General features: G+C 38.0%; 1 protein-coding gene and 1 long non-coding RNA gene across 4 annotated transcripts in view; one reads left to right on the top strand and one right to left on the bottom strand.

Annotated features, from left to right (window-relative positions):
- The window catches only part of PARN (poly(A)-specific ribonuclease), a 42,383-nt gene extending 30,429 nt beyond the window's left edge, over window positions 1-11,954 (top strand). For both annotated transcript variants that reach the window (XM_064390633.1, XM_064390631.1), the window contains exons 22-24: window positions 4,475-4,664; window positions 10,649-10,842; window positions 11,056-11,954. In XM_064390633.1, the coding sequence (XP_064246703.1) occupies window positions 4,475-4,664; window positions 10,649-10,842; window positions 11,056-11,108 (437 nt within the window). In that variant the 3' untranslated portion in view covers window positions 11,109-11,954. The remainder of the gene's footprint in view (window positions 1-4,474; window positions 4,665-10,648; window positions 10,843-11,055) is intronic.
- Window positions 11,504-13,301, bottom strand: LOC135281613 (uncharacterized). Of its 2 annotated transcripts, none has more exons than XR_010348206.1 (2): window positions 13,106-13,301; window positions 11,504-12,976 (listed from the first exon to the last, which is right to left on the bottom strand). It is a non-coding gene; the product is annotated as an uncharacterized LOC135281613 (long non-coding RNA). The 2 variants fall into 2 exon arrangements; XR_010348205.1 differs by having other exon boundaries at window positions 13,058-13,301.
- Between the last annotated feature and the right edge of the window lie 969 nt (window positions 13,302-14,270).

Consider the following 14,270-nt stretch of genomic DNA (forward strand, 5'->3'; position numbering starts at 1 on the left):
AAATTGTTGATATTCCTTTAGTTGGACATCTGGGAGACAAAACTTTCTATTGCCAAGTTACACTGCAAGTGGCATCAGCATTTCTGTCAAACATGAAGCACATATTTAAGTGTGTGGCAAAAGATAAACCTGTGCACTGTTAGAGCTGATGAACACAAGAAACTTCAGCACTAACTTTTTGCATACAACTTCTGACTCTTAAGATTGTTGTCTTGCTAAGATTGTTGTCTTGCTAAGTAAGTTTGCCTTTGGATGCTGTTCAGCTTTATGTATTTATAAAGCTGGCTTTTCATTTGGAGAGCTTAGTATGGAGTAAGTACTGTTTCAGTGATCCACTGACTTAAAAGGGTCTAGGCTTCATCCAGATAGTCTGGAAATGGTGGGGAAAATGGGAGAGACTTCAGCTTGTCTTGTCAAGTAAACCCAGTATTTTGTTTCAATGAATAAATTGGTATAACCTGAAGTATTTGTGTTTCAGCCACTTCAGCCCCTCAACTGTTCTGTGCAGTTAACTTGTGAGTCCTCAGTTAATGTGTTGGATTGATGTTAAATCCTTGTTTTTCATTATTCCCTTGAATGTTGCCATCCAGCATTGACTGTGCAGGTTGCTGGTCTAAAAGGAAGGGATAGCTTGAATTCTTTCAGTAATTAAATAACTTAATCTGTAAGGGAGTTAAAGTGCTTTATTACAATCCACATACATGTGCACAGCATGAAATGTGTGCTGTCCTCTCCGTTCTTTCTTAAGGAAAATATCTTAAGCTTTGCAGAGGATCCTTCCTCTTTCTTTGCCATGCTTTGTCCTTAGCACTTTATCTTCCTTCTGTGAAACCATTTTCTTTCACATCACCTGTCCATTTTCCTCTGCTCTCCACCATGGAGGTTCAAAGTCTCATTTGGTTTGCTCTCTGACTTGCCATCCTCCTTTGCAAGGTGAAGATCTGCTTTGTCCCTGCATTGCCCCTTGCTCTGCATTCAGATACCAAGAGGGAGGACAATCTTTGTACAATGCTCTTTTCTTTAGAGTCTGGATAGGCCCCTTCTATCTTAAGCTGATACAGGAGAGGAAAACAAAGGGATGGGCAGCACCATGTACAAATTGGTGTTATCATTTTGGGTACAGCCTGCAGATAGTTGCTGTTATCAAGTATACTTAAGAGACTCTGGTCAATTAGTCATGTGTGTTAACATTTTAATGCCTTGCAGCAGAAATTGTCCTGGTGTGCTTGAAAGACTGAAAACTGTATACAGGTTAACAAAAGGGGCCATTAAAAAATGTTACATTGACAATTTCACTAATATTTAACAAAATATTGAATTCTGCCTACACCTTGATAATGTCCGTGGTTATGTGATCATGTACATGTTTCTTTAGGATTTATGGCTTCTCTGGGAATATATTTGTACATTTGCTGTGGAAGAACTCGGCCCTGAATGTTCTGTAGGGGACAATTTAATTCCATTTAGGTTAATTTAAAAGATGCCCTCTAATTTGGGATGTTGAGTCTTCTGCTTTCTGTTGATAAAATAGGCACACAGCACTGCTGCTTCCACTCCTGAGTTTTACTTTGAAAACTGGACTATGCATGTGCACTTTTGTCATCATGGCAAACTTCTGGATTGTTACATGTGGCATGAATAGCCCTAGTAGTCAGTAAATAAGGCTGTGGAACCATATGGTGAGTATTGAGAGTAAAAGAAAATACCACCTTAGCTACTCACTAATTGCACACTGTTGCTCTGGCTGAGGCAGTGGTCTCATGTTTTAAGTAGAACATGATCAGATAAGGTTAATGCAGCATCTATACAGAGGTCACTTAAAGCCTTCACAAGTGAAATTCTACTGAAGTATTTCATAAGCTTAAGTGTTTAGTGTTGCAGCCTTAATCTGTATAGCTCTGTGTGTTTATTATATTTATATATAGTGGCTTTTCTTTTACCTACAGTTCACCAACATATTTGTCTTTTTATTAAGAGGCTTAATATTGTCAGTGGCCATCTGTCAGGATGTTGCTCTGCATAAAAGCAAGGACTTGACTAAAAGGTATCTTTGTACACATTCCTCTTGGACCACTCAATGACAGTCAGCCTGTTTGATGTCTTCCCTAATAACGAGGGAAGGTGCCATCCTCTAGAAACGCTTTTCCTAAAATAATTTGCAATTGCTGTTATTCTGCTATGAGACAGAAACTTTAGGGCTGCAATTAATGTGAAATGCAGCCACGTGGTGTTGGTTACTAGGTCAGGTTTCTCACAGAAAGATTTGTCTCATCTCTTACAATTTAAAGAAATAACCAAATAGCCCCCCCTGAGTTCTCTTTAGTTTTTTAGAATTCACAGAGTATTCTAGCAGCGCATTTCTTCTGTTGGGAGTGCAGTACAACCTCACTGTATTTGCTTTGTTTGGCAATATGGACAGCATCCATCAAAAAAGCATCAGAGAAAATGTATTAAACTCCTACAAGGAGCTGCTATTGCAAGCTTGTTTTATCTTTGTGGCTCCTTAGACTTCTCCATATGGCTTCATTTCAGTTTTTCAATGATGAAACAAAATACTCAGCATGCAACATTTTATATTAAATATATATGCTATATATGTATATACATATATTTGTGTGTGTATGTGCCACATGAATGGATTGCTGTAAAATTCATGCCTTATTTTAAGAAAGTAGAGTTGACTTTGTACAAAAATACTGACTCCTGCACAGATTTATTTTACAATTATATTTAGACCTCAAATTATTTGTTTTTCTTCTTTTAGAAAGGGCTGAGTTTATCAGGGAATTAAATGGCAGACCCATAACTTTGGCTCATATCTTGTAGCAAAACAAATAATGTTATTGTGTTTTAACAAATGAGTATGTATCAGATGATCCATGGTAACTTTGTGCTTGATTTTAGCGAGTACAAACATGCTTGAGTTTAACTAAACAAATTTTACCCCAAGGAATGTTGGCTGGCATGCAGTAAACTCCAGTGAGCCTTATTAATTCATTCATGATGCCTGCCCCATAACTTCATGGGCAATAAATATTGTCCTAATTCTTACAAACAGATCCTGTAACTTCGCAGTTCAAAACAAATATAAGGGGGATGAAAGGAGGTATGTGTGACACTTGTTGGTTAGTGCAACTATCCCATGGGGCTGTTAATCATAACTACTGCTGTCTGTGCTTGGGATTAAAATTAAATAGTCAGCACTCTTGCCTGGTCTTATGTACGCTGCAACAGCAGCATTTATATACCATGGCAGGTGTTACAGGTATCTCATTTCAGTGTTACACAGCAAGGATACAGAATGGATGATCCATCCTGAAAGAGGAGAAAAAGCTACATCCACCCATCTTCCTCACCTTTTCTGAAATTTGTTGTTGGAGCTTGCCATCTCTAGTGCTTGCACCAGAGGTAGCACAGAATACCTGTATTTAAAACAGCTCAGCTAGAATCCCAAAGTGGGATGTGCATCTGAAATGGCTCTAAAAAATTGGAAGTACGTAATAAAATCAGGATTTTTGTCTTCACTACAATTGCAGTATTTTAAAATGTGCAGAAAAACAATCTGAGGTTGGAAGGGGGTTTGTTTTACTTTGTTTACATTTAAACTGGTTTATTGGTTGGTTTACAATACTTTCTTTCAGACAGCTAGGCTGAAAGCAGCAGAAGACACCAGTTGACAGTCAGTTTAATTTGCTGATTCATCTGTTACAGGGATGGCATCAGGCCAGAGCTTGGCTCGCAGACTAAAGGCTGAGAGCTGTGAAGATGCTGGGACTTGAAGGAATGTTGTTAAATTGTTACTGAGTGGAGGCAGTGAAAAGTTTTTTTCTTCAGTTTTAAAGTGCTTCTAATTTTGCATTGACAGAAATCTTTCTACCTTGAACTTGAAGTGTTTTTTGGTTAAAGGGAGATGAGACAATAGAAAGATACAAGGATGGAACAGCTGGCTGTTAGTTAAGTGCTTCTTCCATGGATATCTTGTGCAACCAAAAATGCAGCTCAAATAAGCTTATGTTTCACAGCAATCAAACAGAGTTTTGGCAGAGGCTTTGCAAATGTCGTCTTTTCCTGGCAGACTTGCAAAATAAACCTGCTGGGTTAAGTAATGAGACTAAAAGGGAAAAAATCCAGGAAATCTTCTCTTGCCAACAAGCAATCTGGAAGAGGGTTACGACTGAAGAACTGATCGTTTCTAATTTAAAAGAAATGTCTTAAGTAGATTTAACTCTTTTTGCACAAAGTCTGACTTTGAGAAGAGCTTTGAGCATCTAGTTCAACATTGTGACTTCTAGAGAATATGGAATTTTGGGGTTTTTTTGTTTGGTTTTTTTAATTGCTAACAATGGAACTAGAAATTGTTTTATGAACAGAGCAAATAACTTGCAGCCTTCTGCTTTTCAAAATAAGCTATTTCAGTAGAGGGCATGCTGTCATTTAAGTGTTTTGTATATAATATCATTCTCCTCCTCCATAGCTGTAAACACCAGCCGGTATGCTGAAAGTTATAGGATCCAGACATATGCAGAATATGTGGAGAAAAAACATGAAGAAAAACAGGCCAAGAGAAAATGTACAGAAGATAGTTGGAAGGAGATGGAGAGGAAGAGGTTAAAAACCCAGTGCACACCTTACGTTTCCCAGAGTCGATACTACTGTGTTAACAGGTGAGATGTCTGCGCTGCCAGCTCGTGTTCTTACTGCATTTCTCTCCAAAATCTAGCAATTTCCAGGTAGTTCTTAACTAATACAGGCCATTTTTTCTGTATGTATTTCTTTGCATATAAATCAGCAGTGGTACATCAGCTGTCAAAAGACGATAGGTAAAGGAGCAGAGGGAATTTTCATCACAAATGTGATCAGACAAACTTAAATGCTGGACTTGAGGGCAGGTCACATCACAGCTTCTGAGCTTGGTGTAGTAGCATCATTTATTGTAACCAAAATTTCAAAATTATTTTCTTTAGTCGTATGACACTTGTGAATGGCTGTGCCATGTTGACACTTAGTTGTCATCATATATTCTTTTAAAGACCATGTTGGTTTTGGGCTGACTTTCCATGGTGCTAATAGTGCCACAAAGAATGGTATAAATTCTCTTCTAGAGCTGTCCTGGTGAAGTTGTCCTTATGCTTCAGAAATAGGATAGCAAATGATGATACTTGCAAGGCTTTAAGCTTTCAGTATAAAACTTGAAAAGGGCTTTAGTTCATTATTTAAGGACAAAATTAAGTGAGGACATGTTCCCTATGTTGCTGTGTGTATTTGTTTTTCCATATTTATCTCCTGATATTAATGACAAGTTATGGATCTGATGGTAGCAGGCAGCTTCTTTCTCAGTCATCTGTGTAGCTGAGCATGTGAAGAGATTTTTCGTGTTAATATAAGTGTATAAGTAACCTATCAAGTTATTGCCATTCTTCCCCCTCCCTTCTCCTGCACTGTCCCCCCAGTGCTATGAATTCTGTATGAGAATAAGTTTGAGTGGAGTGTGTAAGTTACATTTCTCTAAGCAGATGTTTTGCTTTGTTTTTGAGGGGTTTTGTCTCCTCCTCTTTGCCCTGTGGTTACACAAAGCAAATTTGGTGGTCATAAAACCAGTGCTGAGGTATTTCTGCTTTATCTTTCTTGGAGATTAAATTCTAGTTCTCATTATATCTTCCTGTAAATGTTAATTTGTCATGTAACAAATTCACTAAACTTATGATTTTGCAGGTGTGTGTTTTGGCAAGCTGTCAGATGTTCATGGCTTTTGTCATGGTGGGAATTCTAAATGCGTTATAGACGTGTTTGATTCAAAAAAACATATGGAGGAGTGATGATACGATCCGTGTCAAATGAAGCTGGTTTAATGGAACTGTTGTACTCAGGGATCCTGGGAGTCCCTGCTGTGAGGAGATGAGGAGCTTTTAGGATTCTCCTGGAGCAGCCTGCACGTGGCTAAGGCTTAGCTCTATAACTAAGGTGGTAGACTATTAAGTAGTCTGGAAATACTTACTACTCCTTGAGTTTGCTGCAGAAACACTTAGTTCTAGTTTTGTTTCTGCCAGAGGAAGTGTCTCCTCTCATGGATGCTGGAGTTTGGGTACCTCACAGGCTCCAGGCAGATGTAATGATGGCAGCTCATGAAGAGCAGGAAATGCAGAAAGCTGATTTGCTGTTGTCTTGCAAAGAAGTTTAAGATCCACCACAAATGAGTCATTTGGAAAATTGCTGAACAAAATTTTCAGTAAATTTTTTTCCCTAAAAAAATTTGAGATACCCCAGTGAGTTGGTTGTCTGAGTACTTACTCTTCTTGAAAATTTTAAATGTATTTCTTCATCTAGTGTTGTAAAATTCTACAAGAAGTAGGTTTTTGTTTTCATGTGATCAGCATTTTGATAGCCTTGGATAGCAGCCTTTATTTTGTTGACAGATCTCTTGTAATTGATGTTACATAATTTTTTGTTCTCTTATTATTCCATTAATAAAGTGATTTGGTTCTGTCCCACATTTCCTCTCATGCTGGTCTTTTGACATTTTTTTCTTAATTTATTTTTATTTTTTACCAGTTATATTTAATTATTTTGTCAACTTATATTTTGTAAATGCTTCCTCTGAAGTATAATCTGTTTAGATTGAACGTGGAACTGCAAACCATCTTTGATTTCACTCAAGATGAACTCTTTCTTTTCCAGAAAAGGTATACAAATATTTATATCTAAAGGTATATAAAATCTTTCTGTTTTATCTATTATATACAATTACTTTGATATAAAATATAATATCAATATTTATATGAACAGTCAGGACAAATAAGTATGTGTGCATGTATATTTGCCCAGATTAGTTGAAGTCATATCTAACTCAGCACTGTGATGTGTCCAGCAGCTGATCCCTTATAATAGCTTCATGTTACTACATCCTTTATTTATTTATTATTTAATAAACTTGCTGCATCAGCTTCTGCCAAGGAGCACAGCTGCAGGAGAGCTGTTTCTCTCCATGATGACAATGTGTCCTGGTTACTTTTTCATTCAGTAAGGAAGTTGTTGAATATTTCTTGTAAGGAACTTGTCTTAAATTGACAGACTGATAAATATGTAACAAAGGTTCTATAATTCTTGTCTTGTTGATAAAACTGTAGTTCTGTATGGTAGAGGAATTTCTCTTCAGAAAATAAAGTTTAATAGTATTAATAGCAGTCACAAGGTAAAATTATTTATAATTGGTATGTATCCCTTGCATTTAACTTAATACTACCCTTAAATATAAAAATTTATTTCAATGGAAATATGCCTAATTATTAATGTAAGATGGAGAAGTAGATTAAAAACTGCTGCATTTGACCACACTTCAAGTAGTAAATAAGGTGCCCTTGTCCAAATCTGTTGCTATTCAGGACACACATAGGAAACAGATGGAACTGGCTATGTTGTGCTTAGCAAATGACTGCCTGCCAGCTCTGCCATGACTGTTAAATGCATGGCTTTAAGAGCTTTGCCTTAGCAAAATAGTGTTAAACCATAGCAGGAAAAGTCAAATAGGGTATGCTCTATGCAAAACTAGGTACCCTGCTCTATTTGTACTTACTTATGCTCCTGATCATCATCTGGAAAGAGTAGAGTAAGGGCAGTGCCAAAAGACCCGTATGAAGTACAAGGAAGGGATGCAATATTCTGCCTAAAACTGAGTGCTGCATCTTCTGTCAGTTCAGGGTGCTGTTTGTAGAACGAAGATTTGCAAAATGTCTTCATTTTGCCAAAGATCTAATTTTTGAAATGTGCAAATGTTTCTACTTGGTTTATTGATTATGATTATTTTGGTTTATTACAGAAATGCTTGTTTATAGTGGTTTATTACCAGTAAAGAATAGGAATTGCAAAAGCTGAGGTATTAAGGGTATAGATAACAAATATTGCAAGTAAGTTATTATAGTGTTCCTGCATGTAGTGTTATTTTAGGTGAATTCACCCGCTCTTCAGCTGAAATAACTGATTTTTATGATGGATCAGTATCTATTCCCACACCTCAATGTTGTTTCAAGTGTCAAGAGAACTTGTAGTTTTGTGTAAATGAAATTTATTTGAAATTGTAGGTCCTCATATATCCAGGCCAGTTACAAATACCTTGTTGTGATGAAGTGTTCCTTTGAAAACTCAGACAAGCTTTTCCAAAACAGATGTTCAATGCTACATCATCATCATTGTTTTCCTGCCTTTTGCTCCCCTCCACTTGCTGATTCTTTCAATTTAATTACCATAGTACTATTTAGATTGCTACTGTTTAGTATGTCTTGAAATATATTCTCTAGAAAATAGAGTTATTGCCTGGTTAGCTGAAGTACAGGTGTGTTTTAAAACCTAAGTGTTACATGGTGAGAGGATGGTGTAAATCTGTGTCTCTGCATGGTCATAAGGATCATAAAAGAAATCTCTCTGCATTGGGCAGTGACTGAAAGCTATTGCTGTGTTTGAATCTTCAACTTTGTTCAGTTGTTTCTCAGCTGAATGGGGAGGTTGAGGCAGATATGTGGGCACATCCAAAATAACTGTTATAATTAGAAAACTGAACTTTGAGTAGTGCTCTAACTCATCTATGCAACCATACTCATTTATTACTAAGTGCATAACTAGTGTTGCTCTAATCTTTCATCTTATTTAAGGTTAAAGAAGAAGAAGACATAAGAAAATTAACCCTTTCTCCTCTAGAAGCCATGCAATCAATGAATGAATAGAAAATAAAATTATTTGGGAGAGTAATGGTTCTTCATTTTAAAATATGTTTATTTCATATTTTGTGCTGCCACTTTTTGGTGCTGGGCTATGTTTTTTCCCCATGAGGTATCTGCAGGAGGACCATAAGGGCTAAAATTAATTTTTATGTTGTACTTTGGTACCCAGCTAAATGTGCACTGAAGGTCAAGAACTTGTTTCTCTTTATTTGCAATAACTTCACAAGAGTTTTATGGTGGAAAAAATTAAATTCAGCCATAAGACCATTCAAGAAGGAATCTTCTTCCTACAGTGAGTGCAAGTTCCCTTCTGAGAGCCAAGTGCTAAATAAATCCTGAGATCATGATTTATGGTTCCTGAGTTTTTTCTTCATAATGTATTTTTCAGAATGGCTTTCCCCAAAGTAGAATTCTTACAAGCTTTTCTAAACTGTATTTTTAAAAAATAGTAGTTTTTCATTTCCTAATGCTCCTTCTTCCCTAGACATTTTTTCTTTCCAACCCTAGTTTTTCCCTGTTTTGCAATCTTGAAGTGTGTACATAGGATTAACAGTTCTATCCAGCTTTTTATTGGTGGTGGTTGTGGTATGACTCAAAATGATGATTTGTAAGAAATCATGCAAGAAGGCCTTCTGTGTGTGAATGTTTGGAGGAAAAACCAGCTATTCATCAAAGTAAATGGTGTTTGTGCTCCTAAAGTGGATGTAAGAGCATGAGATGTAATCATATGTTTCATCTTTGTTTATTGCCTTTGGACATCCCAGACAGACTCTGTTTTAAGTTGCAAAATGTTCAGCTGAAAAAATTCCATTTCAAAGCCAAAAGTATACTGCAAAATTTAACAGTTCTTCCTTTAGCTGAAACCTTATTGAAACACTTTAATTCACTGCTATTGATTAAAAAGAAAAAAAACCCCTTGTAAAGTTTTGGTTTATAACTTAGTATTAATATTTATTTAGCTCACAGAACAGAACAGGGCTTAGATGCATACAGCCATGTTGTGTAGTTCTAATTAAAAAACAAAAGTTCATAAATCTAAACCTACCCTTTTTAAAATTGGTTGTTCTAAAAGCATTATATTAGACATTTAAGTAGCTGGTGTTTACATATCTAGAAGTTCATAATTGGAACTGGTTTTTAATTAGCCCCTTTGCTACCTCATTCTGCTTTATACTCATGCTAATTTGATTTTAATATTGTCATTTGTCTTCTAAGGAAATTTAACAATAGCATTTCAGTGGAACAAAAGCCTACACAAGGTTATTTCAGTGTGTGCTGAATGGAGTGGGGCTCTGAGTTCATCTTTATACTGTGTTAGTCAGGCTTCATTCAAATGCTACTAATGAAATGAGTGTACAGTTTTTTGTGCTATTTATTTTACTGGCCCCATGAAAAATAGGACTCTACCACTTAAAAGCCAGATTTAAAGTTTATATATGGAGCTTGATGGTTTTCTCTACCTTTATATATAAATGCTTTTAAAGCTACCTGTAGTTCCAGGAGAGAGGTGAAGTTAGCATGTTGACTCCTTCAGTTTCGGTGTGTGGTTTTAAGGCTTCAGTTGTGCATGGTTTGGTGTCTACTGACAGTGCTTTTAAGAGCTTGCATAACTATGAGAACAACATGTAAAACTGTGCAGGGATAGAGAACTGATTTAAATACATTTCAGATGGGTGATCTCATCAGAATAGCAGCTAAGTCTGAGACAGCAGTAGTACAGAAAATGAATACCTTGATCTACGTAAGATTGGATTAGGTAGCAAATTTAAGGAATTTTATAGTTAAGCCAAATCTTTTAGATAATGTAATTTCATGGTACACCACTTAGGACAGTTTATTCTTATACATTCTTAAGCATTTAATAGATGTACAACAACGTGTACCTATGTAGTAGTTACTCTTGACTTTTTCCCAATCATCTTTCTTCTGTGTTCCAGTTTTACAGGTACCAGTACAGTGGGAAAGAGAAGCATGAGTCCTATTGAGGAGGAAACTGTTTCTGATGATATGGAAGAGGGAGAAGGCCAAGATCCAGAAAATGATCAGACAGACCCCTGCGTAGAGTCCCTTCCAGATGGTAAGAAGAGAGCCAAAAAGTTGAAAAAGATCAAGACAGAACAAGTTCCAGCAGGTAAGTGCTAGAACCATGTTAATGCACATGGTTTTCTCTTCTGTTTGGAAGTGTTCTAGGCCTGAACAGAACTGAAATTCTTTTCCTGAAAGTTGTTGCTTCTAGCAGTAACTTACTCCATACGTTCAAATTTCTTCTTGAAACTGAAGACTGCATCATATAAAAAAAAATAAAATCTTGATGTAATTTTTATTCCATGATTCTGTCTTCTAGGAAGCCTCACAACTAGTTCCACTGGAATTTTTGAGGTCCCTGAAACATGGTAGGAAACAACTGCCTTAAAAAGTGGAGTTGATTGAAAGCAGTTGAGAGAATACACCTCTTGGAAGCCATACTTTATTTAAATAAAGTGGTGTTAACAAAACAGTATGTGTCCTGAAAATCAGTTTAATTATTTTAAACTGTTTCTTGAACAATCACTGTCAACTTTGCTCGTGTGTACATCACCTAGTGTATGACTTGTCGTTGATCCTGTGAAATCCTTGCTGTTGTAACTGATGTTAGGTTTAAGAAGCAAGACTCATTGTCCTTTGGTCACCTCCTTTGGCATGCTGGCTGTGAACTGTACAAGAACTGGCACTCTGTGATTTTGTGCTAGGCTGTTTCCTTTGCTTGGGGAGTGAGCACAGCTCTCCTAATATTTAACTGTTTTTTCAGGCAGCTTCAGTATGCTGTCAGCATTCTGGGAACAGGTGGAGCTGCAGTTTTACTTACTGCTTTCTACCTGTTACTTTATCCAGGAACATTTCTTGAATTTCTGTTCTCTACCCCCACCCCCAGTGCAGGTGGTATTCATCTAAATACAGCCTTACACATACTTACCCTGTCAAAAAACTGTAACTTAAAAGTTTCTCAAACATTAATTTCCTGGTGGGAGGTAGTTTTTCTTTGTTTTCACATCTGTTGTTCCCACTTTTAAATCCTGATTCTGTAAAAAATGTTTTTTGGTAAATGTGATGAACCTGCTAACTGCACCAGCCCTTTATTTGTTTAAAAAAAGATCTGCATTGGTAGATTTCAGAAAATGTTTGATATTTAAATTTTTGTATCATGGAAATAAAACCAAAATATGTATTTCCATAACATGAAAATTAAAGACATTTTCTTAGGAACTGGTTTGTTTTTATTTATTAGCGCCTGAAATGGTTTGAGTGAGTTATTTTTTTTATTTTCCGTCTTCCTAGTATAACAATTTTTTGTCATCCTGTGAGTAGCAGACCATTTTGTTCCATGGACTATTTTCAAGATGTTTGTGAAATGTAACCAAGAAAAGCAAGCCTATTGTCATAAGATTTAAATTGCTATGTGTTTCCCTTGGAGGGTGAAAACAAAAGAATTCTACAAATCAGCAAATTCAGAACCATTTCTGTGGAAGAGTGGAATATTAAGGCTTCATTATATCATATTTACACTAGAGTGGGAACCACTGTCTATTAAATGTGGAACAACCTGTTTGAAGCTATGTCAAAATTCATGGGTTTTTAAATGATTGTCAACTTGCATTAGAAAGGGAAAAAATAATTTCAAGATGTTAAATGTGAAATGTTGCATTTCTAACCTTAGAATACTCCCAGAAGTACTATAATTAAATTGTTTAAAAGCAGCTCTATCATCACATTCTCACATTAAAATGTGGGAAAGAAGACTTGCTATTAGTGATGCAAGGGAAAATTAGTAACTGAACTCTTCTGCTCTCCAGAATCCAGAGACTTTTCTTCCCCAAGACTCATGACCTTGGAACTAAATACTTGAATCACTTTCATCTTGAGTATCCAAACCAATTGTAAATTTAGTTCTGAGAATATGTGCAACATCTAGTACAGTCAAATGGAGTCTTCATCTGTCGTGGAGGTGATGCAGGTAAATCACATGGTGTTCTATCCAAATGTTGGAGCGAGTTATTAACTGTATATCCTAAAGAACTGGCTTAGCATGATTTGGGACAGAGCTTGAGTCATGATGACAAAAGGTTACAGAAGCATTTAAGGGGATTGTCAGAAGTACAGGTTAAGGGGCAAGGAATTAGCTGCTCAAGAGACACAAAGGGCCTCAGTGTCACAGAGAAATCCACCTGAAGTCTGTACCCTGAGGCCATTAGGATCTTCTTCACTCTTGAACAGCAATGCTTACATACCTGCAGGGAAAATTCAAGTCTTAATTACATTATAATCCAATGTCTTAAAACTTGCTTCTTCAGAATAGGCTGCATACATACCTGTCTACACTGCAAAGGTTAACAGCTATACCCACTATTTCTATGCACCTCCTCTCAGGTGTCATTTTGAGAAGCTGGATGTTGATCTCTATCAGTAATTAATACCGCTTAAGAAAACAGGGTTCTTGCATGCCCTAGTCTTTATGTGTGTTTGATTTTACCAGTTGACACCTGGGTAAGCTGTTAAACGGTGCTGGATGGGGCTGTAGCGTTGCTGGCACTGAGTGTGGGTGGGTGAGTGTGGGAGTCGGGGCCGGCGGTGTCCTAAGCAGGGACTGACGCCGCTCATCCTGCACCGGACCCCGCTCTTGTGTGGGGTTTGGTCCGCTTCCCCACGCCTTAAATGAAATCATTAATTCTAGAAGGGAAAGAATGTAGCTTAAATTAGATCCACATTTATTTCATAATGTATGTTTGAAATATGTGCATAGAATTTGTTTTGGGAAAGCAAAGCTGTCATCACTAGTTATGATGACTCTGGGGCTTCCTGGTCACTGGGGGTTTGTGCTGTTACTGACTCCAGAGGTCAGTGAATCACAGAATATCCTGAGGATCGTCGGGTCCAGCTCCTGGCCCCTCACCGGACAGCCCCGAGCTCTGCCGTGTGCCTGGGAGCGTGGTACGGGCGCCTCTCGCCCTCGGGTGCCCCGCTCCCCTCAGGGCCGGGCGGGCGCTGGCGGCGCGGCCGCCGCCCCTCCTCTCCCCGCCGGCGTGTGGGGCTGGGGGCTGCAGCCGCCCTGAGTTGTGCTTGTGCCTTGCGACTGTCTGAAGGAGCCGGCATGACCTTGCCCTCGGTAGTGCTGACGTGGAACGTTTTCCTCGGCAGCCGTGCAGCGGCTGTGCTGCGGCGCTGGGTTCCCCGCGTTCCTGCTTGGGGCAGGGTCCGGAGCGGCCAGTCCTCCCGTCTGAGGGGACGGAGCTGGGGGGACGCTGAGGAGGTGTAAGAAACAGCAAGCAACCATGTATAGAAGTGCTGGAAGCAGTCGCTGGAGGAATTGAGGAATTGCCTTGAGAAAATGAGGGAATTTTGTAAGTGTTTAAAAAAAAAAAGGACACTTGGAAGTGTAGGCCTGAACATGGCAGTCTCTGACGAAATTGTGTGGAGAAACGTGAGGGAGGTGAGCTGAAATCCTGCCACTGCACACCAACGAGAATTAGCTTATTTGGCTGGAACTGAGACTTGACAGTGATAATTTATCTGTGGTGATGGAGT

Source organism: Passer domesticus, chromosome 15 (genome assembly GCF_036417665.1).
Source record: "Passer domesticus isolate bPasDom1 chromosome 15, bPasDom1.hap1, whole genome shotgun sequence".
NCBI lineage: Eukaryota > Metazoa > Chordata > Aves > Passeriformes > Passeridae > Passer > Passer domesticus.